The sequence below is a fragment of the Verticillium nonalfalfae genome, assembly GCF_003724135.2.
Source record: "Verticillium nonalfalfae strain VnAa140/NRRL 66861 chromosome Unknown scaffold_110, whole genome shotgun sequence".
In the NCBI taxonomy this organism is placed as follows: domain Eukaryota; kingdom Fungi; phylum Ascomycota; class Sordariomycetes; order Glomerellales; family Plectosphaerellaceae; genus Verticillium; species Verticillium nonalfalfae.
The window spans coordinates 22,865-42,077 of NW_021167335.1; the positions used below are offsets into that span (position 1 = coordinate 22,865).

At 58.7% G+C, this 19,213-nt stretch overlaps 9 protein-coding genes across 9 annotated transcripts; 2 read left to right on the forward strand and 7 right to left on the reverse strand.

Moving 5' to 3' along the window:
• Positions 1–251: 251 nt before the first annotated feature.
• On the reverse strand, positions 252–1,150 carry D7B24_000726 (uncharacterized protein; the record flags this gene model as incomplete). The annotated part of the gene is made up of 2 exons (XM_028634978.1): positions 252–785; positions 974–1,150. 2 exons carry the CDS (start codon positions 1,148–1,150, stop codon positions 252–254), a joined length of 711 nt encoding a protein of 236 aa, XP_028492426.1.
• A 312-nt stretch (positions 1,151–1,462) lies between these two features.
• D7B24_000727 (uncharacterized protein) lies at positions 1,463–3,247 on the reverse strand (the record flags this gene model as incomplete). The annotated part of the gene is made up of 1 exon (XM_028634979.1): positions 1,463–3,247. One exon carries the CDS (start codon positions 3,245–3,247, stop codon positions 1,463–1,465), a length of 1,785 nt encoding a protein of 594 aa, XP_028492427.1.
• A 476-nt stretch (positions 3,248–3,723) lies between these two features.
• Positions 3,724–4,481, reverse strand: D7B24_000728 (uncharacterized protein; the record flags this gene model as incomplete). Its single annotated transcript, XM_028634980.1, has 2 exons — positions 3,724–3,919; positions 4,081–4,481. The coding sequence occupies 2 exons, from the start codon at positions 4,479–4,481 to the stop codon at positions 3,724–3,726; spliced, it is 597 nt and encodes a 198-aa protein (XP_028492428.1).
• Positions 4,482–5,308: 827 nt separating this feature from the next.
• On the reverse strand, positions 5,309–5,797 carry D7B24_000729 (uncharacterized protein; the record flags this gene model as incomplete). Its single annotated transcript, XM_028634981.1, has 1 exon — positions 5,309–5,797. One exon carries the CDS (start codon positions 5,795–5,797, stop codon positions 5,309–5,311), a length of 489 nt encoding a protein of 162 aa, XP_028492429.1.
• Positions 5,798–6,570: 773 nt separating this feature from the next.
• D7B24_000730 (uncharacterized protein) lies at positions 6,571–8,338 on the reverse strand (the record flags this gene model as incomplete). Its single annotated transcript, XM_028634982.1, has 2 exons — positions 6,571–7,771; positions 7,857–8,338. 2 exons carry the CDS (start codon positions 8,336–8,338, stop codon positions 6,571–6,573), a joined length of 1,683 nt encoding a protein of 560 aa, XP_028492430.1.
• Positions 8,339–9,246: 908 nt separating this feature from the next.
• On the reverse strand, positions 9,247–10,991 carry D7B24_000731 (uncharacterized protein; the record flags this gene model as incomplete). The annotated part of the gene is made up of 2 exons (XM_028634983.1): positions 9,247–10,648; positions 10,714–10,991. The coding sequence occupies 2 exons, from the start codon at positions 10,989–10,991 to the stop codon at positions 9,247–9,249; spliced, it is 1,680 nt and encodes a 559-aa protein (XP_028492431.1).
• A 4,628-nt stretch (positions 10,992–15,619) lies between these two features.
• UTR4 (enolase-phosphatase E1) lies at positions 15,620–16,732 on the forward strand (the record flags this gene model as incomplete). Its single annotated transcript, XM_028634984.1, has 4 exons — positions 15,620–15,678; positions 15,730–15,782; positions 15,911–15,951; positions 16,076–16,732. The coding sequence occupies 4 exons, from the start codon at positions 15,620–15,622 to the stop codon at positions 16,730–16,732; spliced, it is 810 nt and encodes a 269-aa protein (XP_028492432.1).
• Positions 16,733–16,890: 158 nt separating this feature from the next.
• Positions 16,891–17,775, reverse strand: D7B24_000733 (uncharacterized protein; the record flags this gene model as incomplete). Its single annotated transcript, XM_028634985.1, has 1 exon — positions 16,891–17,775. The coding sequence occupies one exon, from the start codon at positions 17,773–17,775 to the stop codon at positions 16,891–16,893; it is 885 nt and encodes a 294-aa protein (XP_028492433.1).
• Positions 17,776–18,203: 428 nt separating this feature from the next.
• RPL25 (60S ribosomal protein L25) lies at positions 18,204–18,957 on the forward strand (the record flags this gene model as incomplete). Its single annotated transcript, XM_028634986.1, has 4 exons — positions 18,204–18,228; positions 18,387–18,454; positions 18,522–18,814; positions 18,870–18,957. The coding sequence occupies 4 exons, from the start codon at positions 18,204–18,206 to the stop codon at positions 18,955–18,957; spliced, it is 474 nt and encodes a 157-aa protein (XP_028492434.1).
• Between the last annotated feature and the right edge of the window lie 256 nt (positions 18,958–19,213).

Consider the following 19,213-nt stretch of genomic DNA (forward strand, 5'->3'; position numbering starts at 1 on the left):
GGTCCCCAGAGGTCTGCGAACCCACCAACACAGCGAGATGCAGGATGTCATGTCACGTCACGAGGGATCCATCAATACAGGAGAAGCACGGTGACTCTGATCATTCCACTCTAGCCTTCCACCCGGGTGCTGGAACCGGTCGACTTGATGTTGGACGCTGAACGCCGTATCCTGCCCACGCCCCAGCTGCTCCTCTCTCTCGCGCATCACAGGGGCGAGCCAACTTCCTACCGGCCGTCGCAGTCCAACTCTCACATCGTCGCTGGCCCGCAAAGCCACTCCGCCGCCAGCGTCTGCCCGGCGCCGCAGTCCCAACGCGCCGCGGGAGGGACATCCCCGCAGACGCCGAGGCGCGTCTCATCGGCCTCGCCGCCGACGGCCCAGGCCACGTAGGTCGGCAGCTGGCCGCAGCCCCGCCAGCGGTAGGCGAAGCCCGCGCTCAGCTCAAAGGCCTGGTCGCAGGGCGCACGGCCCGGGGCCGCGTACGGGACGGCCGAGCTGCAGGCCGTGCCGTTGTCGTCTTGGAGCAGGGCGGCGCTGCTGAGGAGGGTTGGGCCGCGGAGCAGAGACGCGAGGTAGACGCTTGACGTGGGCGAGGGATGGCGGGCGCTGGAGGACGATGCGACTGCGTGGGAGGTAGAGGGCGCCGTCTGGGCGAGCGATGAGGGTTTTGAGCTGCCCCTAGGGTAAGTACCCTGTCTTGGGTGACCGAGAGAAGCACAGGAGTCACGAGATATCGCTGCCGTCGCTGGCAGAATGGCCCTTGCCTGCTGCAAGACCGACGCCTATGCCGCATCCAATAGCTACGCCAGCACAGACGATGGCGATGAGCAGCAGCGGTATCTTGCACCTCTGCCACCAGGATCTACCCCTGTCTCCGATAGATGAAGCTTCGGACGGTGCTGTTTTGGACTCGTCCGAGGGCTTCTCTGCTGCGAGCGTACCTGCTCTCTGGGTCGTGTGGGAACTCGACGACCTCGGGAATTGAAGAATATGCAGTCTCGGGGTACGACCTCTCTCGCCAATCGACTTCGGGGAGGGAATTGCTGTCGACTTTGGGCGAATCGTCAATTTTGCGTCCAGTGAGCGAGGGGGTCGCCGGGTCCTTGACATCAACACCAGCTGATGAAGTGCATGCTACGATCGTCATAGTGATGGGTTGATCTCCTCGCCTGCCAAAAAGGGGTATGATGCTCTCACCGGTGGGTGAGCTGGATGGATTTGGATGGGATCTCTGCAGCACCTTGGCGGAGATCACTCGAAGTGAAGTCTGGAAAGGCGGGGGCAAGGCTACTGCTCATGACTGCGACCATGTATGGTGTACAACAAGCACAGCAGGGAAGGCGTCTGCGTTCCACTCATCGCCGAATCGATGGGCGGCAATGAGAGAGACGACAATGGTGGACACTCCGGTCTGTGCAACGCACTCAAACTTTCAACGGCCATCTAGGTCAAGCACAGTTCAAACGTCGTGGTCTTGAACGAGAGCCCAGCATTTGCGCATGCCTGTCCCCATCGACTCGGCTTCGACCTCGTCACTTGTCGCCCAACGCTCACCACCGGAAGCCGACTCAGGACCAGCCAACTCGAAAAGATGGACATGCATCGTCAGCTTCAGATGCGAGAACAGCCAGGGCACAGTACCCAGTTCGCCTGCATGCTTGAGGCTCGCCTGCTTGCCCAGGAGGCTGGCGACGTGCGCTTTTGCCATCTTGACACGCGCGCTCGAAGTCTGGGCCCCGTCGGGAAGGATTTTCGAAGGCAGCTCCCACAACCCGGCCAGAAGCCCCTTTTCAGGCCGCTTATGCAGCAAGAAGCAACCATCAGCTCGGCGTATGGCGCAGACGAGGGTGTCTTCCTCGCGCACGGCCTTCTTGACCACTTTGAGAGGAAACTTGCGGGCATGCTCAACAATGGCCTCCATCTGGCGTTGCGTCGGTTTCGAGTCAACGTTCGGAGCGCTCTTGGCTTTTGTGGACGACGAGTTGAAGAAGGCAGACAGAGTCCCTTGCTTTGCCCCTTTCTTGACCGGCTTCTCTGCCACGGCAGGCTCGGCCTCTGAATCGGCAAACGACGCACACAATGTACACGAGTCTTCGATGTCCGGCACACGAGCGGCCTTGGACTGGTCTGCGAGCGCCAGGCCTTCTGCATACGCGCGACAGCTCGCCGTGATGGGACACTGCGCGCAGTCCGGCTTGGGGGTGCAAATGGTGCTGCCCAGCTCCATCAGCGCCTGTCCCCACCGCCCCGGCCGATCGCTCACAGGGGGCTGATCGTCACGGCTGCGGCCGCCGGTGTCGCCATCGCTGGCGACCGCCTTGACGAGGGCATCGGCGGCAGCCCACAGCATGTCGATGGTGGTCTTGTCCGTCTTGACGTTTCCAAAGACGCCGAGCTGTCGACTCAGCACGCGCAGCACGTTGCCATCGACCATGGGCGCGGCGTGGCCGAAGACGATGGCCGAGATGGCGCCGGCGGTGTAGCGTCCGACGCCGGGGACCTTGCTCTCGAGCTCGGCCACGTCTTGGGGCAGCAGGCCCTGCATCTTGTCGTCTGCGACGACAAGGCGGGCGGCCTCGTGGATGCGGGTGGCGCGGCTGTAGTAGCCCAGGCCGCGCCAGGCCGAGAGGACGTGGTCGGGCTCGGCGGCAGCGAGGTCCTGGATGGTGGGCCATTTGGCGGTCCAGCGGTTCCAGTAGTCTATGACGACGGCGACGCGGGTCTGCTGCAGCATGATCTCGCTGATCCAGACCTCATAGGCGCGACGTTCGAGGTCGGCACGGGCGACGGGGGCGGGGAGAAAAGGCTTGCGCCAGGGCATTTGACGGGTGGTGCTCACGGAATCGAACCATGTCAGAAGGTCTCGGCGGTGTGAGACGCTGTCGAGGAGGAGAGGGCGATGGTAGCGGAGCGCGTGGCTTCGCAGCGGGGGTACAGCCGTTGGTGAGGGTGAGGGTGAAGGTGATCCTTGGGCGAAAAGGCTGGTGTATGGCGCGTGGCTGCTCTTCTTCCGGACGGCGGTCTTTCGCCTCTTCGGCTTGGGTTCCTCGGATTCTCCATCGTCGGATTGCTCTGGTTTGCTGTTGGTCGTGCTGGGCGACGCGTCTTCTAGGGGTCGAGAGCGTGTCTTGGCCTTTGATGATCGCACTGGCATGGGTGTTGGCTTCACCTCCGGTTCGGAGCTGTCGGCCTCAGCCTGACCCGATATCTTTCTCGCCGCAGCAAGAGAAGACTGTCGACGCATGGTGAAGGCAGCACGTCTCATGCTATGAAGAAAGCAAGCCCAGTTGGCAGTGGACAGAGGCAGTGGACAGAGGCAGTGGACAGAGACATGGACAGAGGCAAGAGCAGACGCGTCGAGGTCGGGGCGAGGTTGAGCTGGAGCTTGTGCACGGACCATTTGGGGGTCGCGTCTTGCGTCTTGCTCGATCGCCAGCAGCTCGACTCTCGTTTGACATCGAACCTCTTTCCTCGCTGTCGATTACCTCGCTGTCGATTACCTCGCTGTCGATTACCTCGCTGTCGACTACTTTGCTTTCGACAACCCTGCTTTCAAGGCTCTCTCTTAGAAGGGACGGATTGTCCCAACATCGGCACATGCTTCAGCGAAAGGAGAAGATGATCCTCACATCAGTCAGCCTTTGGCAACCATGCCCATGTCGTCGCAACAGAATGACCGTCTATTGTGCCGTCTAGCTCTGCACTCGTCGAACGAAATGCTCACTCCTCCTTCCAGCCATCGCCGGCCACCGTCATCCAGTTGACGGCCGCCAGCTTCAGTCCGTGCTTCGCAGCCCACTCGGCCGGCTTGAACGACCGCCGCTGCACAAACTCCTCCCCGCCGACGTCCTCCTTGGTCAGCTGCAGACCCTCGGGCTCGCGGAACAGCAGGAACAGGTATCGGTGCGGCTTCGAGCTGTGTGTCACGACAAGGTCAGCATTCGCCATGCAGAGCATTCTCCATGCAGAGCATCCGCCATGCAGAGCATCCGCCATGCAGAGCATCCGCCATGCAGAGCATTCGCCATGCAGGGAGAAGGGGAGCGACACGACGGGGCCACACCAGGCGCAACGTACTCATCCTTGGGTCCCGGCCCCAGGTACTCGGTCAGCGCCGGCTTCGTCTCGGCCACGACCGTCTCGCCGTCGCTCAGCGGCTGCAGGCCCGGCACGACCCAGTGCCTCCAGAAGGCGAACTGCGGGTTGTCGGGCGTCGGCGCGTCGGGGTCCGTCAGCAGCAGCAGGTACGACGTCGTCGCCGCGGCGCCCTCCTCGGCGGCGAAGGCGATGCTCGGCGGCACCTTGCACTGGCCGGCGCGGAAGAAGGTGCCCAGCTCGAGCGCCTTGCCGTCAAAGGCCACGTCGAGCTTGGTCGCCGGCTGGAAGTTCTCGGGGATGAGGCCGTCGGCTGAGCCGGGCACGAGCTTGGCCTTGGCCAGCGACGCCGCGAGGGCCTGCGCGTGCGCGTCGAGGGACATGGTTCTGCTGACTCGTCCTGCTTCGTGGGCCTGTACGATCGGATTGTATAGTCTGTCTCTTTTGTCGTCTCTTTTGTCGTCTCTTTTGTCCTCTCTGTTCTCTGTTCGAGTTCTACGCGTCGCCAATCGTCGAGCGGTTCTGGTCAGTTGCCAGGTCGGGAAAGCCACTCGACCTGCTGGGGACGCGAATTGATCAAACCCTTTCCATCTATATACCCTCACACACATGATCATACAACTCTCTCAAAAGAAAAACCCCCCGCCAGGGCAGTGTGTCGATGAGTACATGGAGTTGAGCCAGATTTTCCACCAGTCAGCACCACGACATCACCATGTCGCGCTCCTTTCGTCACGTCCGCCCGCGCTGCCCCTCTACATACCCCTCTGTTCCCCCCACATTGTGAAGCCCGCCAAGGCGTGCGGGCACCGTTCAGGGTTGCCGATCGCCTGCAGAGAACGTACATCAGACGATAGAGTCGCATTGGCGCAAGCCCCCTCCAGGACAGGGATCCGGGGGCAGCTTGAGGGGGGAGTGCTTGGCACGGAGCAAAACGTCGTCGCGGCATCGTTGGCGGGTTTCCCTCCCGCCGTCCGTCCGGCTGGCGGGTCGAACTGTCCTATTTCTTGCCTGGTCCTCTTTTCTCCTGTACAGCTGTACAGGGATCGTTCTACGTTACCATTCTTCGTATCGTCGTGCCCTGTTGTGCCGAGTCGCATCATGCCTCCAAGTCGCAGAATCGCAGAAACAAGCATAAAGACCATATCGCTCAATGCAGTATCGGTCCCCCCCCCCACACCACCTCGAGCCCGGAAACACAGAATGGACCCTACGCGGCACGCGCGACATTCTCATAGTACCACAGCCCATTGATGCGAATCCTTCTGCCCTCGAGTCCCCGCGGCGCAACTCGCGCCCCCATCCTCAACCATGCCGGCCCCGAACTGGCGCGCGCCGCGCCTGCGACGACCCTGCGGCCTTCGGCCTCGTCCTTCGTCCGCGTCTCGGTCATGGTCTTGATGGCGTCGAGGTCGGGGCCCGACGCGGCGCAACGCTGGTGTTTCTGGCACCGATGGGCCGTGCACTCGTCGCACAAGTCGGTCTTCATCCTGTCGCGCCGTGTCGTGCCCCGCGACGGCACGCACAGGAGGCCCTGTCGCTGGGACGCGGAGAGCGAGGGGCGGCGATTGAGCGTCTTCTTGTCACGGCTGCTGGGGAGGACGGGGCACGCCAGCTGTGCGCCCTCGGGCGTCGTGAGAGTAATTGTTGGAATGCCTGTGCTGTGGGGGCTCTGCTGAATGCCCTTGTCGACCGTCATTGTGTGGTGGGTGTTGCGGGGCAGGAGCGGGAAGAAGCGCAACGGCGCGCACGATAGACCCTGTGCAGAGATTGTATGGACTGTTGCGCGGTGGTGGTGCTGGCGGTGGTGGTGGTGTTGGTGCTGGTGGTGTTGGTGCTGTTGTTGGTGTTGCTCGTGGTGCCTGCGATGTTTTTGCGCGATCGAGTCGAGCCCAAAAATGGTGAGAGGATTCAGAAATGCGACGATGATGCCCCATCGCTCGCCAGTCCTTAACTAGCGCCACCAGTGGAGGTGTAGAGCAACACCACCCACCTTGAGGGACAAAACCTTTAGGGACAAACCCTCGGGTTCGCAGAACTCTACCATGTCGCGGACCCTTCTACGAACCCGGAGAACCATGATTCAAGCGACCACCGTCACCGACCGGCATCTGGCATGAACGCTCATCGCTAGGTACCTTGTTTTTGGTGGAGTTCTGCACGATCATGTTGCAGAACTCTTGCTTCCTAAACCATCGAAGGGGCTTCTTCATACCACTGTCCGATGCGCTGCACCGCACGACGCGTCTATGTTGTTCTACGTGGAAGGAGCTGTCACTGACTTTAGCATCTTTGCGTTTAGGGCGTCGTTCACCTACACAGCGAGAATGGAGGCAATACTCCCTCCACCTGGACGGAAACCGCGAGATCAGAGAAGCCGTGTGTATCCTCACGCCTAGGGGTCCCCGGCTCCTCATGCAGACGAATAAGAGACAGACAATGGAATTGCATCCCCAGACATGACGCGGCCGCCTACCGCGCGCCAAGCCCCTCCTCTTCCTCCTCCTCCTCCTCCTCCTCGGCGGCAGATTCATACCCCATGCCCCCCTCCGTCTCCAGTGGCAGCTTCGCGTGCCGCGGTTCACCGACCATCATGAACGCCGCGCCCGCGCCCGCGTACAGCACGGCGAGGTACATCCACGGCAGCCCCCGCAGCACGCCGCCCCAGCGCATGCCGACCGAGAAGCTCCACGCGAGCACCGGCCCGCCGATGAACGACCCCAGCGTGTCGACGATGCTGCACAGCGCATACAGCCGCGACGTGTGCTCCTTCCTCTCGGCGAACGCCGTCGTGATGGCCCGCGTCAGCGGCGCCGTCGCCGACCCCAGCATGCCGAGCGCGTAGGTCAGCAGGAACGGCGCCACCGACGGGCTCAGCGCCTGGAGCACCGACGAGCCCGCGAGCACGCCGTACGAGACCCGCGTCAGCAGGAGGTCCTTGGTAAAGCTCGTCAGCCCGAGCCGCCCGCCACGCGGCGTGAGGAGGTGCGCCGACACCCGCGGCAGCGCCACGAGCACGAGCAGGTGGCAGAGCGCGAGCGGCGAGTGCACGTACGTCGTCTGCGCCAGCGACCAGCCGAAGTGCTTGCTGATGTACTGCGTGAACGTGGTCGAGTGCGACGTCGAGCTCGCGTTCGAGATGAGCGGCGCCGCGAGGCAGTACAGCAGGCTGCGGTTCCGCAGCAGCGCTCGTATGCCGGCGACCTCGGCGAGGTGGGAGGAGACGTGCCGTCGGACCGCCGCCGCGAGGGGCCGCCTGGGCGAGGGGACGCCGCGCCCGCCCGGCAGCTGGATGGGGAGCGTCTCCGGCAGCAGGCTGGCCGCCGTGACGACGACGGGGCTCAGATAGAACACCAGCTTGATGGGCACCCACGGTCCGTACGTCTGCAGTAGAAAGCCCGACGCCAGCGGCACGCCGAGGCCGGCGATGACGCCGCCGATGGAGAGGTAGAGGAAGTGGGTCGACCGGTTCTCCTCGGTGCTCACGTCCGATGCCATGGCGTAGATGCTGTTCACGGCCGCCGACACGCCACCGCCGATGAGGAAGAAGAACTGACCCAGGAGCAGGGTCCACAGATTCGGCTGCTTCGATACCGAGAGGACGAACGGCGCCCATCCAAAGCCGAGCAGTATACCGAGATAGGCAAGGAAAAACGCGGGCTTGCGGCCGAGCCTGCGAGTTTGTCAGTTTTCGAGGCATTCCCGAGCCATCCTACTGAAAGAAAGAAAAAAAGAAAAAAAAAAAGGGTCAAGCTCACCTGTCAGCGAGCACACCATAGGGGAAAGCGACGACGAGGGTGACAAGTGCCCCTATCACGGCGCCAGTGCCGAGCAGGTACGCCAGTTGCGATTGTATCTCGTCGACCTTGCACTCCTTTTCCTCAATCGGCTCGGAGAGGTCCTTTTGGTAGTGCACATGACAGATGGCATCCTCTACCAGGCGAAACAAGGGCGTCAGGAAGAGAATGCCGCTGGAAAACAGTGTCGCCTTCAGACACGCGAGCAGCGCGACAATGGTGAACGGAGTCGTGGGTCGGAGAGCGTCCAAGGTATGCCTGGGACCAAGGCGTCGCCAAGGAGCCCAACTCTTCGTCCATTGTGCGCGGCGCTGCGAGAACGATAAGCCTATCAAGTGCTGGCCCTCGACTTCACCGCCAGGGAAAGGGTCGAAGTCGTCGTCGGGGTCGTCTGCAAGCAGGGGATCGGCATCTAAGGGAGAATCGTCGCCGTGTTGATCCATCGTCACGACGCGATCGAATAATCTGCTTGTTTGACGGCGAGGAGGCCTATGTGTTGGTCTGCCAGTCGTGATGTGTCCACGTGGCAAGGAATCAGATTCTCTCGGACGTCGGAGCCGAAAGCTTGTTATTCACGTATTTCTAAGCAAATGAGCCAACCCAGCCGCGGCCTCGCAACCATCTTCGTGGCAACGCGTGTTTCTATAACAAAGACGATATAGCATCCAAGCAACGCGCGGTCCGCCGCCAAGATCTACCTGGTCAGTCGCGCGACGCTGAACCGGCGACTGACGGGGACATTCATCGACGCCAGACCACGGTATTTGGCCACGCGGGAGGAAGTATCCTCTAGAGTAATTTGTTACCCCGAAGACTATCGTCGCCGACAGGACATCGAGGATATCTGCCCAAGACCTAAACACTCACTACTCACAACTACTTCTCGTGCGGCGGGAACGCCTTGCGCGCCAAACCCCCTACCCTGCCCGCGCTGACCTATCACCTACCTGGTTCTCGCCCACCGCATCACATGGAACCACCTTTGCAGCAGTGGGCTGTATGTAGTGTGGGCGTGGGTGAGCTTTCAATGTAGATCTGGTGCGTTACGGAGCCTTTTTCGCACTTGCCCTGTGGTATGGAACCGGATTTGTGGGATCGAAGAGCGCAGAACGGGTTCGAGCGAAGGCCCCGAGGACGCTGTTGCTAACACGGTGCGCACCGGCCGGACAACCCGTCAGACGTTCCTGTGAGCCGTCTAGGTCTGCGGGCGCGTGCATGCCGCATAATCATTTACATGCGCTAGGTTCTGCACGATATAGCCGTGAATTTGAATCAGTTGGTTCGATTGACAACGAATCCTAGTCTAGTCATCAAGCGTCATAAGGGAATCTCTACTACAACACCAGTGCACCTAGGCAATCTCCTTCCGCTCATCCCTCTTCTCAGCATGCTCAGACTGGCCAATGTTGTGTTCAGCAGCCTCGGCCTTCTCATCATAAATGGCATCCTGCTCCTCGGCATCCTTGTTGCCAAAGAGACCAATCCTGTACCAGGGCAGATCGAACAGCCTGTCCATGCTCTCAAGCGAGCGACCGCCAGTCTCGGGCACGAAGAACCACACCCAGACGCCGCCAATGATGGTAACGGCGGCGAAGCACCAGAAGGTGCCCTTGGGGCTGATACCACCGTGGCCCGCGGGCAGGAGCATGTTGGGCACGGCGCGCGAGTTGCCGTACTGGTTGCTGAAGTGAAGGGTCATGGCCCACGAAGTGGCAAGGGCACGAATGCGCAGAGGGAAAAGTTCGGCAGTCAGGAGGTACTGCATGGAGTTCCAGCCGAGAGCCCAGCCGAAGCCCGAGATGTAAATCATGGCAATGGCGCCACGGCTGGCACCGAGGTCCTTCTTCGGCACCTCAAAGCCGTCGACAACACCGAGCTGGGGGATGCCCGTGAGGAACCCAGCGACGTAGATCATGGCAATAGCCTGCAGGCTGATGCCGATGAGGAGAGCGCGCTTGCGGCCGATGACATCGACAAGGAACAGGGCGCAGATGATGGCGGCGCAGAACTTGACGATTCCGAAGACGGCGGTGACGAGCAGCGATTCGTTCTGGCCCGTGACACCAAGGATCTCGAATAGGTCGGGGGCGTAGAGCGTGATGGAACCAGCACCAGACCACTGCGAAAGAATCTGAACCATGCTCGTGAGATAGACACGGTAGAGGTTGCTGGGGACAAGGAACATCTCCTTGATCTTGCCGAAGAAGCTGGCACCGCGGGTAGCCTCGAGCTCGGCCTCATGGGACATTTGAATGGCGCTGATCTCGCGCACGATGTATTCGTGGTCCTCAGGCAGGTGGCGCAGGTGAGACATGACAGCAGTGGCCTCCTCGACCTTGCCCTGCTTGACGAGGAAGCGAGGGGACTCGTACTGGAAGAAAGTGAGGATGAAGATGATGCCAGCAAACATAATGTGGAGCGAAGTGGGCACGAGCCAACGGTTGTGCGTGTTGTCGCCGAGATGGAGCTGACAGCCATAGTTGGCAAAGTATGCGAGGACAATGCCGAGATAGACGAAACCGGTGAACATGCAAGTGCAAAGACCACGGATTGAGGCGGGAGCGATTTCGGCGAGGTAGACGGGGCCGACGACAGGGGTCTGGCCGACGCCAAGACCGGCGATGAAGCGGCCCGCGTAGACGGCGCCGAGGTGGCCGTTGTTGCACATGAAGATGATGATACCGATAGCCCAGACAACACAGAGCTGGCGTGTGGCCCAAATACGGCCGATCTTGTCGCAGATGAGGAAAGCACTAAAAAAGTTAGATTCGGCATTGCAAGGATCAGACGCGGGCGTGCGCGTGTGACGTCGACTTACATGAGAGCGCCGCCGACGGAGCCAATCTGGACCATGGCCGAAACATTGGCCTTGATGTTGGTCTGTTCGACATGGTCGTAGTTCTCGTAGTGGATGAAGCGCTGGAAGTCCTTCGACTTGAAAGCGCCGGAAATGAGACCCTCGTCAACACCACGCGCCGCACCGAGCAGGCCAAAGGAGACGACGGCAAACCATAGTCGCCAGTTGAAGACTCCCTCGGGCTCGCCCAGGTTCTTCAAGTTGAAGATGTTCACGGGCTTCTTGACGCCGCCTGCCATCTTGGGCTGTCTGTGAGGATGAACGGAGGAAGAGTATCAATGAGAGTGGAGAGGCGAGGCGAGGCGCGTCGAGAAGGCTAGACACTCAGATGGGAGACCAAGCTGTTCTGCCCCAACCAACTTGGGGGGATGCGGCTTCCATCCTTTTTATTTCTTTCTGGACATCTACTCTGGTGCTACCACCCCGCTTGTCTTACCCCTCTGCCCCTCATGCCCCCTAGGGCATCGTGGGGACCTGAAGCCTCCCCCATGGAGACGGATCTGAGGAATGGTTGCATAGACTTACTCGCGCGCAACACGCCCACTTCGTGACCTACATGGTACAACGAGGTTGCGCTGAGAAGTCCGCCGCGCTCACAAGTCGCACGCAGCGTGTGGAGTAGCCTTGGTGAAGCAAGTCGTCTCATGACTGGTCCAAGTGGTGCAGCAGTCGGTCATTCCTCCGGCCGCTCTCATGCCTGGGCAGGGGACGACGGGCAAGGAAGGGGGGGGGGGTTCCGGTGGCGACGATAATGGACCGCGTGGATTCCATCTCGCTTGCCCGAGGCCCTGGCAACGTTGAATTGGTCGTCGGTCGTCGGTCGGCGTCTAGAAGGCCTGGGCCCAATGAGAAGGGGTGTGATGGTCAGACCTGTTGTGTTGAGCCCCCCAAGAGAGTCCCCCAAATAAGCCCCCCAACCCCCATGGAGAGGGATGGGTGGCTACGTTGGCTCCGCAGAAACGCGAGAAAAACATGCTTAAATGGTCGACCCATTGTTGCACGATTTGTCGGCCAAGTTCCGTCCAACGAGGGCGCGAGAATGGAACAAGAAAGCTGTTGTCCGGGGGTGGACGTCCATGCCAAGCCGGGAAAGGCGCTGTCGGAGACCCATGCCAAGCCCCGGTTTTCACGGATCAGACGGCAGACGACCGTCCCTCGACTCCGGTAGCGGCTGAAATGGCACGAGTCGTGACGCCAAATTGCCTCGACGAACACGGCGCTCTCACATTCGGAGGGACTCTTGATTGGCCATTCAAAGGGACTTGGGGTCCAGAGGTGTGGGTAGTGTGTGTCAGACGGCTAGGTCGGCATCGGAAGTGTGGTCTGGGTACCGGGCGGCCACCGTCGAAGTGCCGCTAGAGCCTCAATCACGACCAGGCGGCCTGCTTGTTCTTGTGGTCACACACTCTCTTGAAGCCCGTTTTCCTGTCGGGTTGCCTTGATGGGATGCAGCGTCGATCCTGCGTTGCGGGACTGAGCGATTTGCGAGCGGACCAAGCCCGACAACGCTGCCAAGCAGGGACACCGGCTTTCAAAGGTGGCATTGATTCGATGTTAGCAATAATTTGGTGTGCCTCGTGGCTAACGTCTTGTTGCGGAAGCACTCAAAGACATGGCCACCTGCTTGGAAGAAAGGGAGAACCATGCCGCTGCAGGCTTCCCTCGTGGCGGGCGGCGGCTGTGGCTGCTAAGGGCTTGTTTCCCTAGTAAGTGGACGGAATAAACCGAAGGCATCGGTCATTATTGGTATTAGCCGACGGGTGGCATGACGAGATGTTGCAGTTCCGAGGAGAAGGCATGGTAGCTGAAAGGCACCAACGACACACACAGGCGAAAACCGTCCGGGGGGGCTTCAAAACTCAATCTCCTAGTCGGGACGAACGCCGCCATGACTCGGGTTTGCCGACTGGCTCCTGTTTTGGGAGCCCGCGTGGCCAATTGCCATTGACGCCATTGTGCAGTTCCTTGAGCCAAGCCTGGCCAAGAGATTCGAAAGGCAGATCGACGCGCCTTCTTCGTGCTGATAGATCTTCCCGTCGATGGCGGGATACGTTTGAGATAGGAGTATCCTGGGTTCTGGTTCGGGGTATGGTGTTGACCGAAAGACGTAACCTGTCGAGCGAGTTGACGCAACTCAGGCAATTTTGCTGGCATCACGCATCCAGGGGGTCTGGGTCACGTTTGTTGCAGCACTAAGGAGCAAGGAATTGCCGTCTTTGTCTGAACTGGTGTGTCTGGAAGCGTCATTCATGCCTCTCCGTGGAAAGTATGATCGCCTGCGCACCTGCCCGACATGGGTGGCACGATACCTTCCTCCCTTCCACCCTTCGTCCCTGCTATTCTTCTCCCCTCCTTCCTTCCTTCCCTCTTCCCCATTCTCCATTCCCCGCCTCCGCTCCTCCCTCCTGCTATATCGTACCTGACATACTAAGGACCCTAGTGGAGGCACTGGTGCCACTTGCCTCGTGTCCCCTGCCCGATACCTTCCGGACCCCGTCCCACCCCCCTGACACTAGAGGTTTGGGGACGTTCGTTCGCGGATGTCCAGGAACTCGAGAAACCAAAGCTTCTATGCTCCAACGCACGAGATTCTCAGATCCAACACACGGGGTACTCGGTCTGTTCCCTACAACCTACTCCCTACTTCCCCGCACCCCATACCCCGAGTAATAATGGTCCCATTTTCCCCAACTTTGGCTTATTGACCCCGCGAGCTACTCGTATCGCCGACCTCCGAACCTCGCAGCCGACAGTCGATGGCAGGGCCCTCGGATGGCCGAGGCGTGGACAGGTAGTCGCGAGGGTCGCACTCTCGCTCACCCTGCGACAGTTGATCAACTCAGGACATGGAGTTACACATCGCCGAGAACATCACACCAGCAATCAGTTACCCCAGCCAAGCGACAAACGAAGCAACACGGGGCATCGATCTCACGACTTTGGCGCGCCTGTTATGCCTGCTCCTCGCGGTAACATCTCTGCCATGCACCCAGCAAACTATAAGATCACCCTGAGCGCGGCTAATGCGACACGACTGGCCTAAGAGAATCGCATGCAACATGACGAGAGCAAGTCCTGTACTTGACTAGAATCAGAGACGTTAGGCATCGCCTTGTTGTTACGAGCTTCAATGCGAGGAGATGCAAAATGGGCGTGTGATGGAAACCCACCATCCATCCAGCGGGTGAGCCGCCAAACGCCAAGACACGGCAAGGCTTTCCCATTCCATCTCCGCACAAGGCATGTGCGAAATCCCTCAACAGCGACTGTAGCATGCGGCTTGACTGCGAGCAAAGCTGCAATGATAATATAGACGAGAGCGAGTACACGCTACATGCGGCGCTTACTCTCGTACGCGTTGGCTCAAGACCCAATGTCTGGCGTGAGCCTTACCAAGGTGACAGAGTCGCCAGTGCGTCTTACGTCTCACGCGAGGCGGGGGAATCGTTTGGGTTCGCTGCAGCGGATGTAGATCTCGCCCGCAACTATGGTCGAAGCTCTCGATTCAGCCCCCACTCCCAGCTTACTCGCCTGCACAAGGTTGGGCGTCGCCGCCTTGTTTGGATTGTAACGCTGAGCAATCTTGGTCGTAGGCCGTGTTGTCCGTTGATGCATATTATATGATCGACTTGACATCAGAGCATCTTTGCAAAATTGGAGCCAACTTTCTCCTGGCGATGTAAAGAGCGCTAATAACTTGTCCTGTCCTTTGCAAGAGGACATGGTTAGAGAGAGTGAGCTTTGCAGCTAGACCTCAAGGAAAGGAGGCCAGACTTTTCTGCGCAGAAAGCAAAAGCGCACCACGAAACCGTCCATCAGATCAGCTCTAATCTCCCTTGGCCTAGGTAAATTGTCGCCAGCTGGATAAGAACAGACGGCCCGCAGCAGCCACAGAGGCGCACCTTACCATTCAGGACCGACAGGACTGGTCGAGATTCGACCTAGCCCCGTTAGACCAGGGGTTTGATTCGCACCAAGCCTTGGAAGGATGGGAGCTATGCCCTTCACAGTTGTTGCCCCAGACGCGGGAGCGGCTGCTTGGCCTGCACTGCCACCAGCCGCACGCGAGAAGGTATTTTTGGATGATTCCCGTGGAGCTACAGGGCTGGTACGGCCTGGCAGACAGCAAACGTTACGCCAAATGCTGTGCTGTGCTGCCCCATCAGCCCAATAAGCAATTACCCTGGCAGTAGACTGTACAGCCATCTCGCCCGCGCTGTTGGTGGTCCCAGCAAGCCCTTGCAAGCCCTTGCTGCAGGATTCGGCCTGCTTGGCGCAAATGGCGAACGGTCATAACATAAGGCTGTGTAGAGCCCGCACGCGGGGCGGCGGCAACAAGCTGACCTCTTGAGCTCGCGATCCCGCCCCTTTCTCGCGTCCACCGACACGCTTCACAAGCAGCCTCCGGCCGACATACAACACAGCAGCGATTCGGTCAACCTGACGCTTGCGAATACGACCATACAGACTACGGGACCGAGAGCGTTTTCATTGATAGCCGACATGTCGGTATCAGCAGGTATTGAGAGCCTTCCAGAGGCCACGGCCTCTGCTACAACAGACAGACCTGTGTCGGTGCCATCTTCGACCCCGCCGCCATCAGTACAACAGGCTTCTACCGAGTTTCAAGGATGGTCTATGGGTCCCACAGGAAGTAGGATACTGAACAACTCTTGCTTGGTGGCTCAGTGATTGACCAGAAAATGTGCAGCGTCTGCCATGATGTGTTCTTCTGGTGTCAATTTTCAGACATCTGGAAGATTTGGCATCTGTTGTGCATCGGACCCATGTTCTGTAAGCAACAGACCGATGTCGCGGACATTGTACCTCCCCTCCAAGTTGACTGTGACTTACACATTGGGATTAGATGGCCACCGTCTGCGAAGATAATACGGTGACCTACGACAATCAAGAGACTTTTGCTTGGTACGTCATTCATCCATGGTGAATGGGAATCATAATTGACAACTATACCAGCGGCACGTCCGCGGCCGACTTGGCGGCCGTGAAGGTTGTCTTGCTGGACATTGGTGGGTTCCGCCCATCCGCACCCTTTCACCTCCCAATCTTACATTACTCCCTCCATTGGCTCCCCTGGCCCCTCGCCCCGTGGTTTGGTAGTGTGATGTGAGAGGCTGATGATTTGTGTTCCTGTCAGAGGGGACTGTTTGTCCGATTTCTTTCGTCAAGGATGTCCTGGTAGGTTCTTCGTCGATATCTGGTCTACGTCGCCTGGGCCGCTAAGCCAACTCACCGCCTTAGATGGCATGGCCAGGCAGCATGTGAGCGGACATGGCACAGCTGACGACGTGGTTTTGCTCAGTTTCCTTACGCACTTCAAGCCCTGCCTGCGACTCTAGACAAGAAGTGGGATAGTCCAGACTTTGCTCCGTACCGCAACGCGTTCCCTGAGCCAGCAGCGTCCTCAAGGCCAGTTTTCGAGGCCCACGTTGCGGACCTTGTCAAGCGTGATGTCAAGGTCTCATACCTCAAGGCCTTGCAAGGCTACCTCTGGCTAGCAGGCTACGAATCAGGGGAGATTAAAGCCCCTCTCTTTCCAGACGTCTCTCCGAGCATGCGGGCTTGGCACGATGCTGGCATCAAGCTCATAATCTACTCGTCCGGTTCGGTTCCTGCGCAGAAGCTTCTCTTTGGGCATACCAATGCCTCACCGCCCAGCTTGATTCCCATCATTTCGGACTGGTTCGACACGGTCAACGCCGGGATGAAGATGGAATCTAGCAGCTATACGAGCATTCTCTCCAGATATCCCGACACTCAACCCCAGGAATGGCTTTTCTTGAGCGACAACGTGGATGAGGTTTCCGCCGCACGAGCAGCTGGAATGCACAGTCTTGTCGTGGTGCGCCCGGGCAACGCCCCGCTACCGGAATGCCATGTGGGCGAGGGCCAGGCCGTTCAAATCTTTGAGGGCCTGGCCGTCGGTGGGAAGCGAAACGAATCTTCGAAGAGCTCTTGATGCCGACTCAGGCACGCAGTCGAGTTTCGCATTATCCCTCTGCCCCGCATCCTAGTTTGGGCATGCTTCTCACGGCATATTCTGCATCAGGGCGATGTAGAAGCACCGACGCTGCAGCGACGGATAGTCTGCAGGTAGATAAATTTGACGCCATTAATTCATGCTTTATTGAGAACAATGGCAAAGTTGTTGCGATCTCCCCCGGCATTAACCTCTTTCTTGGGGAAAATCGGCAAGGGATTCCGAGGTGGCACCGTCCGCCTCCAAAGGAAGTACGCCAGCTTGTTGGTGTACTTGGTCTGTATGCACGTGTAGCCCAGCAGAGCCATGAGTTCAGTCAACCGCTCGAGTGAACAATATCGCGAGTTGTGCACACAACTACGAGGAAGCACGAGAAACAGTGCCGGAAATATTGCGCTGCCTTCCCCAGGCAGGTCGATCCGTGGTTCACGTAGGAATGCCAAGGTGCGATGCAGCATTCGACCCCGTAGGACAGGGTCGGGAACGTAGTTGAGGACCAAGCTAAGTGAGATGATTTCGAAGCGTTCACTGTCTTTCGTCGGCAAAGGGCGTTCCATAAAGTCTTGTTGAAGGATGTCGTCGTGTTGGCTGTTGAGATCGATGAGTTTCATCTCAAATAAGCCACTTCGCGAGCATTCATTTTCTGTGCTCAGTGCTCCCACCTCGAGCATGCGGAAGCGTTGATCTGGTACCGATGAGGCCGCCTTCATATGTGTGATAGCAGGCTTCAGCCACTCAAGAAGTACTTTGGAGCTGTCGCCGCCCCTATCGTTTCTCTGCCCTTGAAGGCTGGCCCGTTGATACTCTGCGATGCCGCCAAGGGACGAAATCTCTGCCTCGATAGCTGCTACTAGAACACTGTCATTGCGCGAGATGGCTTGTTGCCGTCTCTTCTGGAGTGTGTGGTGGGCGTTGATGAGCGTCCGAGTTTCTTTCCTGGATATCGAATGAACTTTGCGCTGTAGAGTTGGGGGGCGGCCTCGAGACAAGCTTGTGGTCGCATGTCTCTGTTTCCTCGCCATACTGGGCGATTAAGGCACGACAGAAGCTTGCTGGTGGTATGTGAAACTGCGAAAGCTGGTGATGCACTTGAGCTCCTGTAGTTCGAGAGATGAAAATTAGAGCCTTCTTATCACATGGACCACTATGTTTGCCTGGTCTCCCTCCAGCTCAGTACTCCACAGACATTGCTTACGTTAGGAAATTATTTCGAAGTTGGTTGAGGACGCTTCCTCACGTGACCTCATGATTCGGTCCCGCTCTAGCACCATGCCGACCAATCACAATTCCCGGTAAGCGGGCCCTCTCCGCTGCCCTAGCGGCTTTTCCAATATCGACACACAAACTTCACTCGTTTGCTTGAAAGGGAAAAAAAGTTCCCCTTCAGCGATTGACCTCGACACCATCCGACACGCCCAACCCGCCTAACACGTCCAGCAACATCGTCGAAATGGCTCCCAAGACGCAGACCAAGGGTAATACAACTTGACCCCAAAATCCTTTTTGCGCAACATGCGTCGCCGCACCAATTTGTTACTCCGGCATTTTCGACACCAGTTGCCTGGGCATCATGCAGCAGCAGACTTTGCGAGTTCTTCACAGAGCGATTGCTGATGCTTCTTCTCTAATCTAGGTGGCGCCTCCAAGGCGCCCAAGGGCTCCAAGCAGGCCAACGCTGCTGCTAAGGCTGCCCTCAAGGGTGTAAGTGCAGGAATTGCCGTTCTACTGAGTGTGTTTCTCACGCGGTCCGCTAATGCTCGATGCGCAGACCAACTCCCAGAAGAAGACCAAGGTCAGGTACACGACCAGCTTCCACCTGCCCAAGACCCTCCAGGTCTCGCGCTCGCCCAAGTACCCCCGCAAGTCGATCCCTCACGAGCCCCGTCTCGATGAGCACAAGGTCATCATCCACCCTCTCAACACCGAGAGCGCCATGAAGAAGATCGAGGAGCACAACACCCTCGTCTTCATCGTCAACATCAAGGCGAACAAGGCCCAGATCAAGCAGGCCCTGAAGAAGCTCTACGACATTGACACTGTCAAGATCAACACCCTTGTCCGGTATGTGTTGGAATCAAACCCAAGTCAGCGCTGCCCATAACTAACCGAAGTGAAGCCCCGACGGTTCCAAGAAGGCCTACGCCCGCCTTACGCCCGATGTCGATGCCCTCGACATTGCTGCCACCAAGCTGGCCCTCGTCTAAAAGGTGATTGGAATCGGTCTGTTCGGTCTATTCGGTGGAGGACTTTCACTCGCAAAGCATGGGCATAGGGCGTCACAGGTTGTCATTTTAAACGCCTGGTGTGGCAACACCATAGGCACCCAAACACAATCGACACGTCGATTTAGTGTAGTCGGCACGCGTACCGAAAACACGTCCACAATCCACATGAACGCCGAATCGCTGAGTCTTTGTAACATGAATTGCGGTGACGATGCCCCTATGATTTGTGCATGTC